Raw genomic sequence first — 18808 nt, 5'->3', positions numbered from 1 at the left:
TATAGTTGCCACATAATATATTTTTGCAGAATAACAAAAGTTTAAATATTTACAGACTTTAGAAGGTGTGACAATCAAAAGTTACAAGTTTTTAGAGACAGAGTCTTGCTGTATTCCTGGCATTGAACTCTTAGCCTCAAGCAATCCTCAATTTTCCCAGTAATTAGAGCTAGGTGTGTGTCACCACGTTTTACTCAAGGAATACGTTTTAATAAAGTAAAAGTTATTATTAATTAGGCACCTGACTCTTGGACCCTGAAGCAATTATAGTCTTCTACTGTAAAAATAGGAAAATATCAGGCATCACATGAGAAGTATGATCCCATTTCTACTTTTTTTAAATGTCTGCGAATGTGTGTATTCACAGAAAAACTCTGGAAGGTCGTCAGAATAACATTAACTCACTCCTGGGGGTATGAAAAAAGGCATTTTTCCTCTCCCCCTCCACCAACGGGTAGTTCTTTTTGTCTTTTTACAATGACCATGCATGCAACAGTAATGTTAAAAAGCGATTTGTTTTTCTAAACTGACAATGTATGTAATTATTAAAGGGGGAAAAACACTTCTGAAATGCAAAACACAGAATCACTCTTGCAGGGATACCAAAGATCTCTGAAGGCTGGAAGCGTGTCTCTTCTCTGAACCCCTAGTCCCTAACAAGTAGTAGGCAGTCCTCATTACTGCCTCTTGGCCAAAAGGGCAGAACAAACAGCTTTCGGTAGGTCTCCATCAAAATGGTAACAAATGAGTTTTTAATAAAATGGCAAATATTCTAACTGTCAACTCTGGAATGTTTGCATTATAAAATGAAGCAATACAAAAATAAAGGCAATTTTTCTGTCTTCATTAAAAAAGGAAAAGTAATCCTAATTCCCAATGGTAACCCTAAGTTATGAATAAAGCAGAAGCACAGAAAAATGCTGCTTAGGTCCCCTTTCCAAAGCTGTCCAGGCTCGGTGGCTCAGTCCTTGAGCTCCAAGAGTCTAGGCACAACAAACCGCGTGGCCCTGGATTCTGCGAATCGGGAAACAGCAAAATGCAGACCAAGGGCCTTTCGGGAGCCAATGTGACGGGATCAGTCGCAGATCCATTAAGGTCGCTGTAACCTGCCAACTCAGAACGCGATAGGGAAAATCAATTAGGTCTGCAGAGGGTTCCCGGATACATACACCTGGCGAAGAATGCAGTACTTTCGGCCACTCATTCCCCACTCACCAGCACCTACTGAACATTCAGCCCGGAAGTTTTCCACCAAAGGGAAGCAGAGCAGAGGAAGAACTACCAAGTGCTACACCCAAAGCCTGCCGTTGCAGTCAGCGCGACCTGCGAACCAGAGCACTTCTATTCCGGCGAAATCTCTCCCTCTCAGGAAACGCCCTAGAAAGAGAGCGCAGGCGCGTGGCTGTCACATGACCACTTCCCGGAAGCGCAGCAGACCCGCCCAACTTCAGCCTGGGTTGAGGAGGAGGAGAGTTCCAGGAATTATGGCGAAGTCTGGGATGGCGCAGGATCCGGAGAGCACAGCTGCAGTCACTGTGCTAAAGCGGGCGGTAGAACTAGATTCCGAGTCGCGGTATCCGCAGGCTCTGGTGTGTTACCAAGAGGGGATTGATCTGCTCCTGCAGGTTCTGAAAGGTGAGCAATGAGGCAAGGCGGGGAGGACCTGAGGAAAAGGAGCTGGTTCCTGCTGTGTCTGGGACGTGAAGGAGTTAAAAACAATTCTTCCACACCACAAAGAAGCAGTTAAATGCAGAAGGTGGGATATTCTACAGGATAACTCGGTCTCTTTGTGTGTGTGTGTGTGTGTATTTTTTTTTAAATTGCTCTTCAGGTTCTGGGGTACATGTGAAGAATATGCAGGATTGTTGCATAGGTACATACATGGCACTGTAGTTTGCTGCCTCCATCTCCATCACCTATATCTGGCATTTCTACCCATGTTATCCCTCCCCAACTCCCTACCCGTCCCACTGTCCCTCCTGTAGTCCCCCCAACAGACCCCAGTGTGTGATGCTCCACCTCCCTGTGTCCATGTGTTCTTATTGTTCAACGCCCACCTATGAATGAGGACATGCAGTGTTTCATTTTCTGTTCTTGTGTCAGTTTGCTGAGAATGATGGTTTCCAGATTCATCCGTGTCCCTACAAAGGACATGAACTCATCATTCTTTATGGCTGTGTAGTATCCCATGGTGTATATGTGCCACATTTTCCCTGTCCAGTCTGTAATCAACGGGCATTTGGGTTGGTTCCAGGTCTTTGCTATTGTAAACAGTGCCGCAATGAACATATGTGTGCATGTGTCTTTATAATAGAACAACTTATAACCCTTTGGATATATACCCAGTAATGGGATTGCTGGGTTAAATGGTATTTCTATATCTAGATCCTTGAGGAATCGCCACACTTGTCTTCTACAGTGGTTGAGCTAATTTACACTCCCACCAACAGTGTAAACGTGTTCCTATTTCTCCACATCCTCTCCAGCATCTGTCGTCTCCAGATTTTTTAATGATTGCCATTCTAACTGGCATGAGATGATATCTCAATGTGGTTTTGATTTCCATTTCTCTAATGACCAGTGATGATGAGCATTTTTTTCATGTGTTTTTTGGCCTTATGTATGCCTTCTTTTGAAAAATATCTGTTCATATCCTTCTCCCACTTTTGAATGGGTTTGTTTTTTTCTTGTAAATGTGTTTTAGTTCTTTGTAGATTCTGGATATCAGCCCTTTGTCAGATGAGTAGATTGCAAAAAATTTTTCCCATTCTGTTGGTTGCCACTTCACTCTAATGATTGTTTCTTTTTTCTGTGCAGAAGCTCTGGAGTTTAATTTGACCCCATTTGTCTGTTTTGGCTTTTGTTGTTTTAGTCATGAAGTCCTTGCTTATGCCTAGGTCCTGAATGGTTTTGCCTAGATTATCTTCTAGGGTTTTTATGGTGTTAGGTCTTATGTTTAAGTCTTTAATTCATCTGGAGTTAATTTTAGTGTAAGGTGTCAGGAAGGGGTCAAGTTTCTCTTTTCTGCACATGGCTAGCCAGTTTTCCCAACACCATTTGTTAAACAGGGAATCCTTTCCCCATTGCTTCTTTTTGTCAGATCTGTCAAAGACCAGTTGGTTATAGATGTGTGGCGTTGCTTCCAAGGCCTCTGTTCTGTTCTCTTGGTCTATATCTCTGTTTTGGTACCAGTACCATGCTGTTTTGATTACTGTAGCCTTGTAGTATAGTTTGAAGTCAGGTAGCATGATGCCTCCAGCTTTGTTCTTTTTGCTTAGAACTGACTTGGCTATGCAGGCTCTTTTGGTTCCATATGAAGTTTAATGTGGCATTTTCCAGTTCTGTGAAGAGGGTCATAAGTAGCTTGATGGGGATAGTGCTGAATCTATAAATTACTTTGGGAAGTATGGCCATTTTCACAATATTAATTCTTCATAACCATGAGCGTGGAATGTTTTTCCATCTGTTTGTGTCCTCTCTTATTTCCTTGAGCAGTGGTTTGTGGTTCTCCTTGAAGAGGTCCTTTACATCCTTTGTTAGTTGTATTCGTAGGTATTTTATTCTCTTTGTAGCAATTGTGAATGGCAGTTTGTTCTTGATTGGCTGTCTTTAAGTCTGTTATTGGTGTATAGGAATGCTTGTGATTTCTGCACATTGATTTTGTATCCTGAGACTTTGCTGAAGTTGCTTATCACTTTCAGGGGATTTTGGGCTGAGAAGATGGGGTCTTCTAAATATACAATCATATCGTCTGCAAATAGAGACAATTTGACTTCCTCCTTTCCTAATCGAATACCCTTTATTTCTTTTTCTTGCCTGATTGTTCTGGCTAGAACTTTCAATACTATATTGAATAGGAGTGGTGAAGGAGGGCATCCTTTTCTAGTGCCAGATTTCAAAGGGAATGCTTCCAGTTTTTGCCCATTCAGTATGATATTGGCTGTGGGTTTGTTGTAAATGGCTTTTATTATTTTGAGATATGTTCCGTCAATACCTAGTTTTTTGAGAGTTTTTAGCATATAGCACTGTTGAATTTTGTCGAAGGCCTTTTCTGCATCCACTGAGATAATTATGTGGTTTTTGTCTTTGGTTCTGTTTATGTGGTGAATTGCGTTTATAGACTTGCCTATGTTGAACCAGCCTTGTGTCCCCAGGATGAAGCCTACTTGATCATGGTGGATAAGCTTTTTGATGTGCTGTTCCAATAGGTTTGCCAGTATGTTATTGAAGATTTTTACATCTATGTTCATCATGGATATTGGCCTGAAGTTTTCTTTTCTTATTCAGTCTCTGCCAGGTTTTGGTATCAGGATGATATTGGTCTCATAAAATGATTTGGGTAGGATTCCCGCTTTTTGTATTGTTTGGAATAGTTTCAGAAGGAGTGGTACCAGCTCCTCTTTGTATGTCTGGTAGAATTCGGCTGTGAACCCATCTGGCCCTGGGGTTTTTTTTTTTTTTTTTGATTGGTAGGCTATTAACTGCTGCCTCAACATCAGCCCTTGTTATTGGTCTATTCAGGTTTTCGACTTCTTCCTGGTTTAGACTTGGGAGGATGCAAGTGTCCAGGAATTTATCCATTTCTTCCAAGTTTACTGGTTTATGTGCATAGAGGTTGTTTGTAGTAATCTCTGAGGGTAGTTTGTATTTCTGTGGAATTGGTGGTGATATCCCCTTTATCATTTTTTATTGCATCTATTTGATTCTTCTCTCTTTTCTTTTTTATTAATATGGCTAGTGGTATACTTTGTTGATCTTTTCAAAAAGCCAGCTCCTGGATTTACTAATTTTTTTAAAGGGTTTTTTTGTGTCTCTCTTTCCTTCAGTTCTGCTCTGATCTTACTTATTTCTTGTCTTCTGCTATCTTTTGAGTTTTTTTGATCTTGCTCCTCTAGCTTTTTCAATTTTGATGATAGGGTGTCCATTTTAGATCTTTTCTTTCTTCTCATGTGGGCATATATAAATTTTCCTCTAGACACTGCTTTAAATGTGTCCCATAGATTCTGGTACGTTGTGTCTTCGTTCTTGTAGATTTTGAAGAACATCTTTATTTCTGCCTTCATTTCATTGTTTATCCAGTCAACATTGAAGAGTCAGTTGTTGAATTTCCATGAAGTTGTGTGGTTCTGAGTTAGTTTCTTAATTCAGAGTTCTAATTTGATTGCACTCTGGTCTGAGAAACTATTTGTTATGATTTCTGTTCTTTTGCATTTGCTGAGGAGTGATTTACTTCCAATTATGTGGTCAGTTTTTGAGTAGGTGTGATGTGGTACTGAGAAGAATGTATATTCTGCGGAGTTGGGGTGGAGAGTTCTGTAAATGCCTCTTAGGTCTGCTTGGTCCAGATCTGAGTTCATGTCCTGGATACCCTTGTTAATTTTCTGTCTCCTTGATCTGTCTAATATTGACAGTGGAGTGTTAAAAGTCTCACACTATTATTGTGTGGGAGTCTAAGTCTCTTTGTAGGTCTTCAAGAACTTGATTTATGTATCTGGGTGCTCCTGTATTGGGTGCATTTATATTTAAGATCATTAGCTCTTCTTGTTGCATTGATCCTTTTACCATTATGTAATGCCCTTCTTTGTCTCTTTTGATCTTTGTTGATTTAAAGTCTATTTTATCAGAGACTAGGATTGCAACTCCTGCTCTTTTTTGCTCTCCATTTGCTTGGTAAATCTTCCTCTATCCCTTTATTTTGAGTCTATCCTTGCATGTGAGATGGGTTTCCTGGATACAGCACACTGATGGGTTTTGACTTTTTATCCAATTTGCCAGTGTGTGTCTTTTAATTGGGGCATTCAGCCCATTTACATTTAAGGTTAATATTGTTATGTGTGAATTTGATCCTGCCATTTTGATGCCAGCTGGTTGTTTTGCCTGTTAGTTGACGCAGTTTCTTCATTGTGTCGATGCTCTTTACCATTTGGTACATTTTTGGAGTGGCTAGTACTGGTTGTTCCTTTCTATGTTTAGTGCTTCTTTCAGGAGCTCTTGTAAGCAGGCCTGGTGGTGATGAACTCTCTGAACAATAGCTTGTTTGTAAAGGATTTTATTTCTCCTTCACTTATGAAGGTTAGTTTGGCTGGATATGAAATTCTAGGTTGAAAGTCCTTTTCTTTAAGGATGTTGAATATTGGCCCCCACTCTCTTCTCGCTTGCAGGGTTTCTACCAAGAGATCCACTGTGAGTCTGATGGGCTTCCGTTTGTGGGTAACCCAACCTTTCTGTCTGGCTGCCCTTAGCATTTTTTTCCCTTCATTTCAACTGACAATTATGTGCCTTGGGGTTGCTCTTCTTGAGGAATATCTCTGTGGTGGTCTCTGTATTTCCTGGACTTGAATATTGGTCTGCCTTGCTAGGTTGGGGAAGTTCTCCTGGATAATACCCTGAAGAGTATTTTCCAGCTTGGATTCATTCTCTCCATCACATTCAAGTACACCTATCAAATGTAGATTAGGTCTTTTCATATAATCCCATATTTCTTGGAGGCTTTGTTCATTTCTTTTTACTCTTTTTTCTCTAATTTTGCCTTCTTGTTTTATTTCATTGAGTTGATCTTCAATCTCTGATATCCTTTCTTCTGCTTGGTTGATTCGGCTATTGAAACTTGTGTATGCTTCGTGAAGTTTTCATCTTGTGCTTTTCAGCTCCATCAATTCATTTATATTCTTCCCTAGGCTGTTTATTCTCATTAGCATTTCATCAAACCTTTTTTCAGTGTTCTTAGTTTCTTTGCATTGGGTTAGAACCTTTTTTCAAGGTTCTTAGTTTCTTTGCATTGCAATAGGATATGTTCTATTAGCTCAGAGAAGTTTGTTATTACCCACTTTCTGAAGCCTGTTTCTGTCAGTTCATCTCAGATTCATTCTCCATCCAGCCTTGTTCCCTTGTTGATGAGGAGCTGTGATCCATTGGAGGTGGAGAGGCATTCTGGTTTTGGTTGTTTTCATCCTTTTTGCACTGGTTTCTTCCCATCTTTGTGGATTTATCTACCTGTGGTGTTTGTAGTTGGTGACTTTCGGATGGGATCTCTGAGTGGACGTTCTTTTTGTTCATGATGAAGTTATTTCTTTCTGTTTTTTAGTTTTCCTTCTAACAGTCAGGCCCTTCTGCTGTAGGACTGCTGGCGGTCCACTCCACATCCTGCTTGCATGGGGATCACCTGCGGCAGCCTCTGTGTTCTTGCTGGGCACTGTACTACAGAGCTGTTCCTATTTGGCCTTCTTGGCTCTTTTAGATCTTTAACAGATTGATGTCATTTTTTAGGCAATATGGTTTTTTTTTTTGAAAACTACCTTTAATTTTTAGAGATGCATACCAAAGTGTTTTTGAAAGAGATGCCATGATGTCTTTAATTTTCCTTAAGCAAAAGTTAATTTTCCTTAAGCAAAAAATTTTTAAAATTGAAGCAAATAGAGCAAAAATGCTAATTTAAAAAATCAAGGTGATGGGTAATAGGGATTTTTATTATACAATTATTTTTAATTTTCTGTTTAAACATTTGCATTTAAAGCAAGTCAAAGTAAAATACAGCAATAGAAGAAAAAAATTTTTCTTTAATGGATGAAGTTCATTGTGAAAATGCACAGGGTTGTGTAGGGGACAGTGAGACTTTTCCTAATATGTAGTTATTCAATGTTGAGAAATACCCAAATATCCTTAACATCCAGTACAGCCTTGGCCCACAGTAGACACTCAATATTTATGTATTAAATTGATAAGATGCCCTGGCACTGATGATCTGGACTAAGATCGCTTCCTCTGTGCTTTCTGGTTTAAGCTTGTTATAATTAAAGTGTTACAGAAGCTTTGAGGCAGCAGAGGGAGTCCTTCATGGTTTGGTGCCTTAGTCAGTACTATAAACATTGCCTGGGGCATTATTTCATGATAATGATTACAACAGCAATAAGTGTAGCCATCACATTTCAGTGCTGAGTGCCAGGTACCGCAGAGAACATTACAAGCATGATCTTGTTTCATCCGTACCAATTGCTCTATCAAGTAGGAGTTGATGGTATTCTCATTTTACAGCATAAAAAGTATTGTAAGCTTTCAAGTTCTGCCACTAGGAGGTGGTAGAGTCACAGCTGGAGCAGGTGGTAGAGTCTTAGTTGGAGCCCAAGGCCTCAATGACTGGTATACTGAATCCCCAAAGAGAGATGGTGTACTGTGTTGGTCAGGCAGAACACTGCTCAAGTTTTGGCTGTTCTAGGAACCTCAAGCAGGAGAATCACAGTTCTGCTCCAGTGTGCTTCACTGATCCCATAGAAGTTACAGAGACAGTGACATGACATAGATGGGTTAAGACCCAAAATGCAAATAACGCTAATACGTAAGTGCCAGGAGAGAGATATCTATAGGTAAGTGCAATGAGGATTTAAACAGTTAAAGGTCATGTGATGGTGGAAAGGTAGAGGTGGAGTTTGATTGGGGCTTTGGAGGAAAAAGAATTTCAGAAGTCAGAAATTCATCTAAGAGTCTTCAAATTTTGCCTGTCTTACCAAATAAGTAGTTAAGTTTGGTTGAGCATGTGTCTGAAGAGGAAGAATGAGAAGTAAAGTTTAAAGGTAGATAAGGGCTTGGGCCACATTGTGGATGGCCTTGACTACCAGGAGATTTTAACTCATTCCACAGGTAAGGAGAAACCATTTAAAGTTTTTATGAAGAAGTAACATAATTTGAGTTGCATTTCAGGGCTGGTCTCTTTCAGGAATATGCTCTTTCTCACAAATATTTGCACAACATATTCTCTCTTCTACTTCAGGCCTTTACACAAATGTCACCTTCTTTGTGAAGCCTTCCTAGATCTCCAGTATAAAATTATAACTCCATCCCAGCACTCCCTGTCATCTTTCATGACTTCATTTAATAGCACTTATTTCAATCTAATATACATCTTTCACCAATTTATTTTTATTGTTCTCTTTCTTCCTACTTGAACAATAGAGGAGAATTGTGTCTGTTTTATTAACCACTATATCTACAGCACTTAGAACAATGCCTGGCATGTTGTTAGTTCTCAATAAGTATTTCTTGAATAAAGGACTGAATATGGCAAGGATGTAAAGTAGACATTAACCTGTAGAGACTGAAGTTAAGCAGATCAATTAAGGAGCTCCTGCTGGGATCTAAATAAGAGGTGAGTATAGCCAGTATAGAAAACGTATGGAGATTCCTCAAAAAACTAAAAAGAGAGCTCCCATCAATCCCATTACTGGGTATATATCCAAAGGAAATGAAATCATTATGTCAAGGAGATATTTGTACTCCCATGTTTACTACAGCACTATTCATAATAGCAAGATATGGAATCAACCCAAGTGTCTATCAATAGATGAATGGATAAAGAAAACGTGGTACATATACGTAGTGGAATACTGTTCAGCCATATAAAATGAAATCCTGTAATTTGAGATACGGACGAACTTGTAGGAAATTGTTAAGTGAAACAAACCGACACAGAAAGACAAATACCACATGATCTCACTCATATGTGGAATCTAAAAAAGTTGATACCATAGAAGTAGAGAGTAGAATGATGGTTACCAGAAGCTGTGAAGAGTTGAGGTGGTAAGAGGAATGGGGAAAGGTTGGTCAAAGGGTATATAATTACAGTTAGAGGCCAGGTACAGTGGTTCACACCTGTAATCCCAGTACTTTGGGAGGCTGAAGTGGGCAGATTACTTGAGGTCAGGAGTTTGAGACCAGCCTGGCTAACATGGTGAAACCCTGTCTCTCTCTCTAAAAAAAAAAAAAAAAATACAGTTAAATAGGAAGAATAAATTCTGGTGTCCTATTACACAATAGGGTGACTATAGTTAATAATATGTTGTATGTTTCAACATAGCTAGAATGATTTTCAATGTTCTTACCACAAAGAAACAGTAAATATTTGAGATAACAGATATGCTAATTACCCTGATTTGATCATTACACAATGTTTACATGTATCAAAATATCACATTGTACCCCATTAATATGTATAATTATCATGTGCCAATTAAAATTACATAAAACCTTTAGAAAAAAAGATGAGATGTGATAAAGGCCTGATTGAACCAGAGAGATGATACCAATATTAAGATAAGGAGGGGGTACTGGCATATGATTAGATATGGGAGTAAGGTTAATGGGAATCAAAGATGGCTGTAAGGTTCCAAGCCTGAGAAAATGTGGCATAATGATTGAAGGATGGGTCTATGTGTGAGACATTGCCAGCTGATAAGGACAATGACTAAGACTACTACATAGTTTAAAGCCTAGCAAAGTTGAGGAAAGGTTATGCTTTGCTTTTATTTGGGCAGGAGAGGGATTGGGGAAAGCTAGAATGAGCTCTGTGGAATCAAAGTTATCAGCATGAACTTAGGGTTTTTAATATTTATACGATGGATAGAAACAAATATAGATGTATGTATGAGTTAACCTACATATACTTCCTAGCTGTATTGACTGAGAGGGTCTAGAAGTAGTGGTGGGACTTCCCCAGTAGCAATGAACACACCTGGCACTCAGATTTTGGTTTCTCAATACCACTCTTCAATAAATGTGACTGAGGCTGCTTGGAAAAGTATATTTCAGGGTTGGGGGAAAAAATAAACAAGATGAGTTTTAACAAATCTTTTGGATTCCCTGGGCCACATTGGAAAAAGAATTGTTGCGGACTACATATAAAATACACTAACACAAACGACAGCTGATGAGCTAACACATACACACACACACACACACACACACACCCCGCCTCATAATGTTTTCATAGAGTTTACGAATTTGTGTTGGGCCTTGTTCAAAGCTGTCCTGGGCCGCATGCAAGGGTTGGACAAGTTTGGTTTAAAACATCTTGTGGCTGTGCATGGTGGCTCATGCTTGCAATCCCAGCACTTTGGGAGGCCTAGGCAGCTGGATTGCCTGAACCCAGGAGTTCGGGACCAGCCTGAGCAACATGATGATACTCTGTCTCTACAGGAAATGGAAAAGAAATACAAAAATTAGCCAGGCATGGTAGTGTGTGCCTGTAGTCTCAGCTACTTGGGAGGCTGAGGTGGGAGGATTCCTTGTGCTTGGAAGGCAGAGGTTACAGTGAGCCGAGATCATGTTGCTGCACTCCAGCCTGGGTGATAGAGCCAGACCCTATCTCAACAAAACAAAACAAAAACAAAAAAATCTTGCATGAAAATGTAAGGACATATTCAATAGCAATGGGAGCTTGACAAAAGGACACAGAAACCAACATGAAGGAGATATCAAAGCCAAAACTGATACAATTTGAGCAGGAAAATGTAGTATTGTATTATGACTCATAGAATAAAATAAATATTCATGAGCCCATACTCTTTAATTGAATAAACAGATTGAGAAGGAATTACGGAAATAGAAAACCACCATTTTGCAAACATCAAAGTCACAGTTGTTGCAGGCAAGGACCATCAATAGATGTTAAAATTAGTGGGAGAAAGAGTAATGAGAAGCATGATATCTTTCCATAAGGTACTTATAAATTACAAAAAAGAAAATAGTGATTTTACAGTGGAGAAATCTGAACTACATCTTTACCAAGTGGTCAAAGTTAATGTTATCAATAGTAAGACATATCAACATCATGTACTCACTGAGCAAGGCACATCACTTCTGTGATTTTCTTACCAAAAATGCATAAACCAAGTCTAATCATAACATCAGACCATCCAAAATGAGAGACATTTCACAAAAATAACTGACCAATATTATTCTTAAAGGTCAAGGTCATAGACGGCAGAGAAAGATTAAGGAACTATCACAGCTTGGAGGAGACTAAGGAGACATAACTAAATGCAATGTGAGATCCTGGACCAGAAAACAAACTTTCATTAATGGGAAAATTGGTGAAATTCAGATAAGGTTTGTAGACGAGTTCATAGTATTGTATCAGTGTTAATTTCTTAGCTCTGATACTTACAGTATGGTTTGTAATATGTTAACATTAGGGGGATCTAGGTGAAGGTTATCTGTGCCATTTTTGCAACTTTTCTGTAAATATAACGAACTCAAAATGCTTTTTAAAGTGAGTGATTAAAATGAAATTATTATGGAAAATATAAGCGATGTTGAAAGGAAGGAAGGGAAGGAACAAGAAGTGATTTGGTGACTGATTTGGCAGGAGGAATGGTTGGGATAAAACTTTATGATCATGTGTATTCAAAAATAACACTTTTGGGGTAGCTGGAAAAATGACTGTGCATTAACTATAATGAGGAGGTCTGGAAGAAAAGCTGGTTTTGTGGAAAATAAATACTCTTTGCTAACTTTTAGTTATGCTAAAACTTCAAACTTATGGTAATTAGGATAAAATAGTGCTCAGACATGAATTCGACATGTAATAAGACATTTTCATCCCACCAGATTTGGTGTCCCAGAGATGAGACACAGTGTCAGGAGTTTCCACTCCTAAACTAAGCTACATCACATGCTTAGTGTAAAAATGAAGGTCTTGTATGTTCAAGACAAATTTGAACTTATTGTGTGTATTTGACTGGCAAACCATACTAAAGGATAGGCAATTTATAGAAAACTTGAGAAACTGAAAATAATGCCTGAATTAAACAGAAAAACCGTTTTGATAACTGATGATATATGTATTTTTAACTTATAGGTACCAAAGATAATACTAAGAGATGTAATCTTAGAGAAAGAATTTCCAAATACATGGACAGAGCGGAAAACATAAAGAAGTACTTGGACCAAGAAAAAGAGGGTAAAGAGGCTGTTTTAGTAAACATGTCCGTAAACTACAGTGACCGTCCGTCCGTTCACCCAGTGTTTCCAGCTCCTGCCCTTTGGAGCTCTGCGTGGTCTGGACCAGTTGTCCCTGGGAGCTTACAGGATTTACTCTGCCTTTCCACTCCCATACAGGAGTTGTTTTTAATCTTTTTTTTTTTTTTTTAGTTGGGGGCGGGGATGTCAGAACCCCTTTGAACGTCTGATGAAAGCTATACATACTGCAGAATGTTACATGCCATTTTTAAGGAGTTCACAGATCCCTATGATGCTTATGTGTACCCTATGTTAAGAAATACCACAGAGGAATACTGAATGTAAATTGTGTATTTTATTTATATTTCCCTTTATGAAATGAACAAAATCATGAAAGAAGCTAAAGAAACTCTTGGGATTTCTCTCAGATTTTGTTGTGAATCAAAACACCTCAGGAATTAAGTATTCCTAATGATTAGAGGTGAGGTAGGTATTGTTCCCTATTGATTATTAGTTACTACTCCTAAGCATCCAGTTTGCAAATGTCTGTAAATGGCCATTTCCACTCTTACCTGAGTGCACACTACTGCTGCTTGTCTATGGCCAAAGGTACTGCTGCCCTCAAAAGCCAGTGCCCGCAGACCCCAGCTGTTCTTACTCTGTGTACTTTCTACACCCCTTTCCCCATCTCTTCCCACTATTCTCTATCAATACATACCCTGGGGACCGCCACTGAGCTCCTTTGTTCTGTGGGGATAACATTTATGTTTCCTTCACTCCAATTTGAAATCTAGAATGAAATTTTACTCCAAAACTTTGATGAAATACAGTGCCATCAGCATTGTGGTTTGAATACATGGAATTAAATTAGCCTTTGTGTGGCTAGCTTGGCTTAAAAAATAAGGCATTGTTGCCAACATTATCTCTGTGGAACTATTTGGAACAGAATCCAAACTACTGATTTTTAAACAAAGTGTGTAGTACAATTTAGAGGATACCATATAATTTAGGGACTACCATTAGGGGACATATTTTTTTAAAACCTTAAAGGTTTCTGATAACTTATTCAGTATTCATTTTGAATTAACAAAAGCAATAGATCTATCCTACTGATCCTGTGACATCCCAGTCTTCAGCTTGGGTTATTAAGTACTATAAATTTCTGTTTAAAACTCTACATATGCCAAGAAAGACTTCAGAGCTCCATATTATACTGTACTCATGTTTTCTTTCTTTTTTTTTGAGGCAGAGTCTCACTCTGTCACCCAGGCTGGAGTGCTGCAGTGGCGTAATCTTAGCTCCCTGGAACCTCCACCTCTCGGGTTCAAGTGATTCTCCTGCCTTGGCCTCCCAAGTAGCTGAGACTACATGTGCTTGACAACATGCCTGACTAATTTTTGTATTTTTGGTAGAGGTGGGGTTTCACCATGTTGGCCAGGCTGGACTCAAACTCCTGACCTCAAATGATCTACCCACCTTGGCCTCCAAAAATGCTGGGATTACAGGCGTGAGCCATTGCTCCTGACCCTGCATTCATGTTTAATATTCACTTCAGTAATTTGATTGCAAGACATAAAAAAACAAGTCTGAAGAGAAGGGCCAGATCGCTACTGAGTTATATAGCATGTGGTGCTACCCATGGTGACAGGAAGTTACTGGATACCTTTATGCATACACTACTCCTTCAACAAACTGCCTGGTCTTTAGGATCCGGCTCAAGGACTTGTTCTAGGAAACCTCATTGGATTTTCCCTATTGCCTAGCCTCTGTGAAGGCAGAAATCACTAATGGAGTGGTTTGCCTTAAATACCTTTGCATGTGTAACATCCTGCAATGTGTATGATATTTAGTAGGCATTCAATAAATATTTGCTCAATGAATAAATTTAAAAATTAATATGTACCTGATGATTAATCACTATATATAAAATACAAAATGTGTAAAAAATGGTCACTGGTTTTATTGTTGAAGCTTGTGTTTTATAGATGGAAAATATCACAAGCAAATTAAAATAGAAGAGAATGCAACAGGTTTCAGTTATGAGTCACTTTTTCGCGAATACCTCAATGAGACAGTTACAGAAGTTTGGATAGAAGATCCTTATATTAGACATACTCATCAGGTATGTGAATATACTAAAATGTAATGAAATATTAATTTCAATGTACTAAGTTAGTAATAATCCATTCTAATGTCTTTTAGCTGTATAACTTTCTTCGATTTTGTGAGATGCTTATTAAGAGACCATGTAAAGTAAAAACTATTCACCTTCTCACCTCTCTGGATGAAGTAGGTATCTGAAAGCACTTACTCTTTCTTAATAACTTTATTCACTTACAAGATGTAGTCCAGTCAAGGAAAACACAGATGCAGTGCTTAAGCTAAATTATTTCCTTGGGAATTAATTTATTATCTAACAGTATGCATAGCATGTCCTGAAAAAAAAGTTACTGATTTTAGGATGCTGATTTTGTATTTGGCCACTTTGCTAAATGCCCTTATTCAAATAGTTTGTTAGTTTAGTCTCTTGGGTGTTCTAGGAGGCGGTCACATTGTCTGCGTTATGGATAATTTTGTTTCTTTACCCATTATTTTATCTGGGGGATGGTAGCATGATATGGTAGTGGGCATCTCTATCTTGGTTTTGACTTCAAACAGGAATGCTTCTAAATAATTATGATATCTATGATTGATTTCCAAAGAAGCCCACTCCACCTGGATGACAAACTATTCTAAACTACATTTAAGGAGACAGGATGGAGTTACATTCACATTAGAAAAAAAAAACAAAACAATTATCTTGATTAAAAACAGTTGCTCTTTAAACTATCTCACATTGGTTGCTTCTTTGAGATAATAGAGACTGAAACTAGTATAGAACATTTCCATCTTAATCTACCTATGATATTCATTAGATAGCTTAGGGATAATCTAAGATATCAATAATAACTGAGGCAGATAATCATAATTTTGCTGTTAACAGGGCAGTGAGCAGGTGCAGCAAAGTAGGGGCCTGAAAGAAATAGAAGAGTCACTCAGGAGTCATGGAGTGCTGTTGGAAGTACAATACTCTTCTTCAATACATGACCGAGAAATTAGGTTAGTCTACAATAATGTTTCAATTTTTATTCAGTCTTTGATACATACTTTAAAAATGTCTCAATGTTTTATATAATTTCATATAAATATTTAATATTTATAAATATTTAAAATTTAAATAAAACTCCATTAAGTAATTTTTCACTTTTGAGAAGAAAAAAAACAGTTTGCTTACTTTGTCCAAAACTAAGCCAAGTGTTTTGTGTGTGAGTTTAATATTTCCTAATGGAATACTATTTATATGTTCTGTGTCATGTAGAAAGAGAATAGTTTTCTGTCTACTCAACTGTATATATAGTGTTACGATATTAGGATAATTTATTTTTTAGTGAACTTAATATTTAATGTGGTTTTACTTTTTATAGGTTATTAAATATTCTAGTAGGCATGACAATTTGCTGAGTCTATAAAAAAACAATATATGAAGTTATTTTAGTGATGTCTTCCTTTTGTTTAGCACAGTGGTTATATGTTTATAGCAAGGGAACTCAGTTTGAATTTAAAAAATCACAAACTAAATATGCAAAATGGATGAAAATGCAGCTGCTATAGCAGAGGCCAGGGTCCAGAGCTCTTCCTGCACATTCCCCATCTCTAGGTAGGGGAACTCTTGAAACACTACCAGTTTCCCTGAATACACTTTGCCACCACTTGTTAGCAGAACATGAAAAAGTTTTATCAACAAGCTGAAATTCAAGATTAAATTTTAATTGTTAAACTATCAGATAATTAAATCAACTGATGTTTCTATGACTGTTTTCATTGTGAACACAGTTCATAATGAACCCCAGGTTTGATTCAATTCATACCACTGGTGGAAGTGGTTTACTTTGTTAGGGGGAATTTTGCTGACAGTTAACTGCAATTTTATTAATGGTCTGACTTAAATGTCTTGAATATAATGCTATATACTAATTTCAACAGGTTCAACAATGGATGGATGATTAAGATTGGAAGAGGACTTGATTATTTTAAGAAACCACAGGTAGGATTTAATCTTATGAGTAAATGTGTAGCACTGTCTTTGTATCATTTTTAATGATACTCTTTTCTTCTCTTCTCAGAGTCGTTTTTCTCTTGGATATTGTGATTTTGATTTAAGACCATGTCATGAAACAACGGTGGACATTTTTCATAAGAAGCATACAAAAAATATATGACGGGCAGTAGCCTAATTTATATTATTTCTACTTTAAGTGAATATTGGATTTTTTTTAACAGATCACTTTATAATGTATGAATTTAACAATAAACTTTTATATTTCTACTAATTAATAGATCCATTGTTCAGTTGTGGGAACAATCCTAAATATTTTTGTAAATACATTACCGAGTAGATTTACAATGTTTCTTTCAAGTAATACAGCTAATTTAAACATTTTACCAGCTTTTCTGTTATTTGGCTGTGGGATCATGTCAATAAATTATGAGCAACTATTAGGAAGATAAATTAGTTCTTAACCTTGCCTGTGGGAGTTTTGAGTCCAGGAGGGAAAGATACCATGAATTAGGGTGCTTTTAAAGAGACAAATGGAGCAACCTGTTTCTGGGCAACCTGTTTCTGCAAAAAAAAAATCAAACTGCGTCCCAGCTACTTGGAAGGCTGAGGCGGAAGGATCACTTGAACCTAGGATGAGGCTGCAGCACTACACTCTAGCCTGAATGATAGAGCCAGACCCTGTCTCAAAAAAGAAAAAGGAAAAAAAACAGAAAAAAAAACAAACAAACAAACAAAAAAAACCCAGATGGGCTTGGGGTCTAATAAACAGGAAAAAAATAAAATGTTAATTTTGTCACAACTAAGGTAATTGTCTTTAGTAAACATTTACCATCTTGCAGTTGCCCTCCAAAGAGGCAAATCAACCCATTCAGTCATCTAAATGTATTTTGCAGCTTATTCACTTTGGCTGGCACATTTGTAAGGCCCTGTGGTGGAGAATCAACTGTTCTGGGTAAGCTTTTCATCCAGATGCCAGTTGTGTGGTTGGAGACAGATTAGATTCCATGGAGACAGGCTGGAAGAGGGGATGTATGCTAGAGATAGTGGGCAGTCCACAGCTTAAAGAAAAAGCTAAGCTAACGTATGTAAGAGGAAAATTACAGTACCAGTGTTCAGTATTGGAGAGTGCACATATAAATGTCACCTCTGAGGACTATTCAACAGAGTTAAACAGTGTGGAGGACCAAAGATAGAGACCATGGGAATAAGGTTGGACGGAGTGGTCTTGTGCAAGCCTTGGACACCGTTTTGCTTTTGTGGGACAGCTGATAGGTACAAGATAGAGCTGGCATAAAAGGACAGGAAGGGCTTCCAGAACAGTTCCTGATTTTGTTTTTTTTTTTATGTTTTCAGGTTTAGGTGCTGATAATACGGAATCTGAATTTAGATTCTTGCTAAGCTTTATCATACGGAAATTCAGAGTCTCAGGAAAACACCTGAACAAGTGTTGGCCTGATCCAAAGTTCCTTTCTGTGGAGTATCTTAGCTTATATTGCCTGGTACCCAATGCCATGTGGAAATGAAGCAGCTATTAATTAAGGTGAGAACAAGTGTTAGGCCTCTTTACCTTCATGTTGAAATAACAATTCTGATCTAAAGCATATGAATCTGTTACTATGGAGAATTAGCAATCCACAACCCCATGTAATTAACTTTTATCCAACTCCTATTAAAGTCCTGGATAAGATAGTGATATTTAAAGAAAATAGTCTACAGACATGCTATCCATTCTAGATATTTGGAGTTCTATCCCCAGAGCTAATTAGCGCACCAGAAGCCTACCAGGTGCAGTTTAAATATATCAAATGTATAAGAACTATTTGAACAACTATAAACTTTATGGAAGGATATAAAAGAAAATTAGGGTAACTAGAAAGATAAATTATATTTCTGAATGGGAAGACTTAATGTCAGTTCTCTCTAACTTAATTTATAAATTAAATGACAAAAGACACTGATGCTAGACTTGCTTGACCAGCT

General features: G+C 37.9%; 2 protein-coding genes across 9 annotated transcripts in view; one reads left to right on the top strand and one right to left on the bottom strand.

The window, feature by feature from the left end:
• MRPL30 (mitochondrial ribosomal protein L30) overlaps positions 1 to 18808 on the bottom strand; it is a 42918-nt gene that overhangs the window by 11032 nt on the left and 13078 nt on the right. Inside the window, exon 1 of one of the 4 annotated variants that reach the window (XM_039475610.2) lies at positions 1216 to 1382. The exons of 1 other annotated variant lie outside the window; for it this stretch is intronic. The gene's annotated coding sequence lies outside the window, so the exon portion shown is untranslated. 2 more of the 4 variants (XM_039475606.2, XM_074404032.1) reach the window with 2 other exon arrangements.
• On the top strand, positions 1406 to 17099 carry MITD1 (microtubule interacting and trafficking domain containing 1). 5 transcript variants are annotated; one of them, XM_039475598.2, is made up of 8 exons: positions 1543 to 1756; positions 11736 to 11877; positions 12629 to 12730; positions 14715 to 14851; positions 14932 to 15018; positions 15713 to 15828; positions 16753 to 16813; positions 16893 to 17099. In XM_039475598.2, the coding sequence occupies exons 3-8, from the start codon at positions 12682 to 12684 to the stop codon at positions 16986 to 16988; spliced, it is 546 nt and encodes a 181-aa protein (XP_039331532.1). In that variant the 5' UTR covers positions 1543 to 1756; positions 11736 to 11877; positions 12629 to 12681; the 3' UTR covers positions 16989 to 17099. The 5 variants fall into 5 exon arrangements, with proteins under 5 accessions (XP_074260140.1, XP_003941351.4, XP_039331529.1 ...); XM_039475600.2 differs by having other exon boundaries at positions 1550 to 1635; XM_003941302.4 differs by lacking the exon at positions 11736 to 11877 and having other exon boundaries at positions 1407 to 1635.

This window comes from Saimiri boliviensis, chromosome 1 (genome assembly GCF_048565385.1).
Source record: "Saimiri boliviensis isolate mSaiBol1 chromosome 1, mSaiBol1.pri, whole genome shotgun sequence".
Classification (NCBI taxonomy): Eukaryota; Metazoa; Chordata; class Mammalia; order Primates; family Cebidae; genus Saimiri; species Saimiri boliviensis.
Note: the sequence above shows the minus strand (reverse complement) of the source record. Positions and strands in the feature narration are given on the sequence as shown.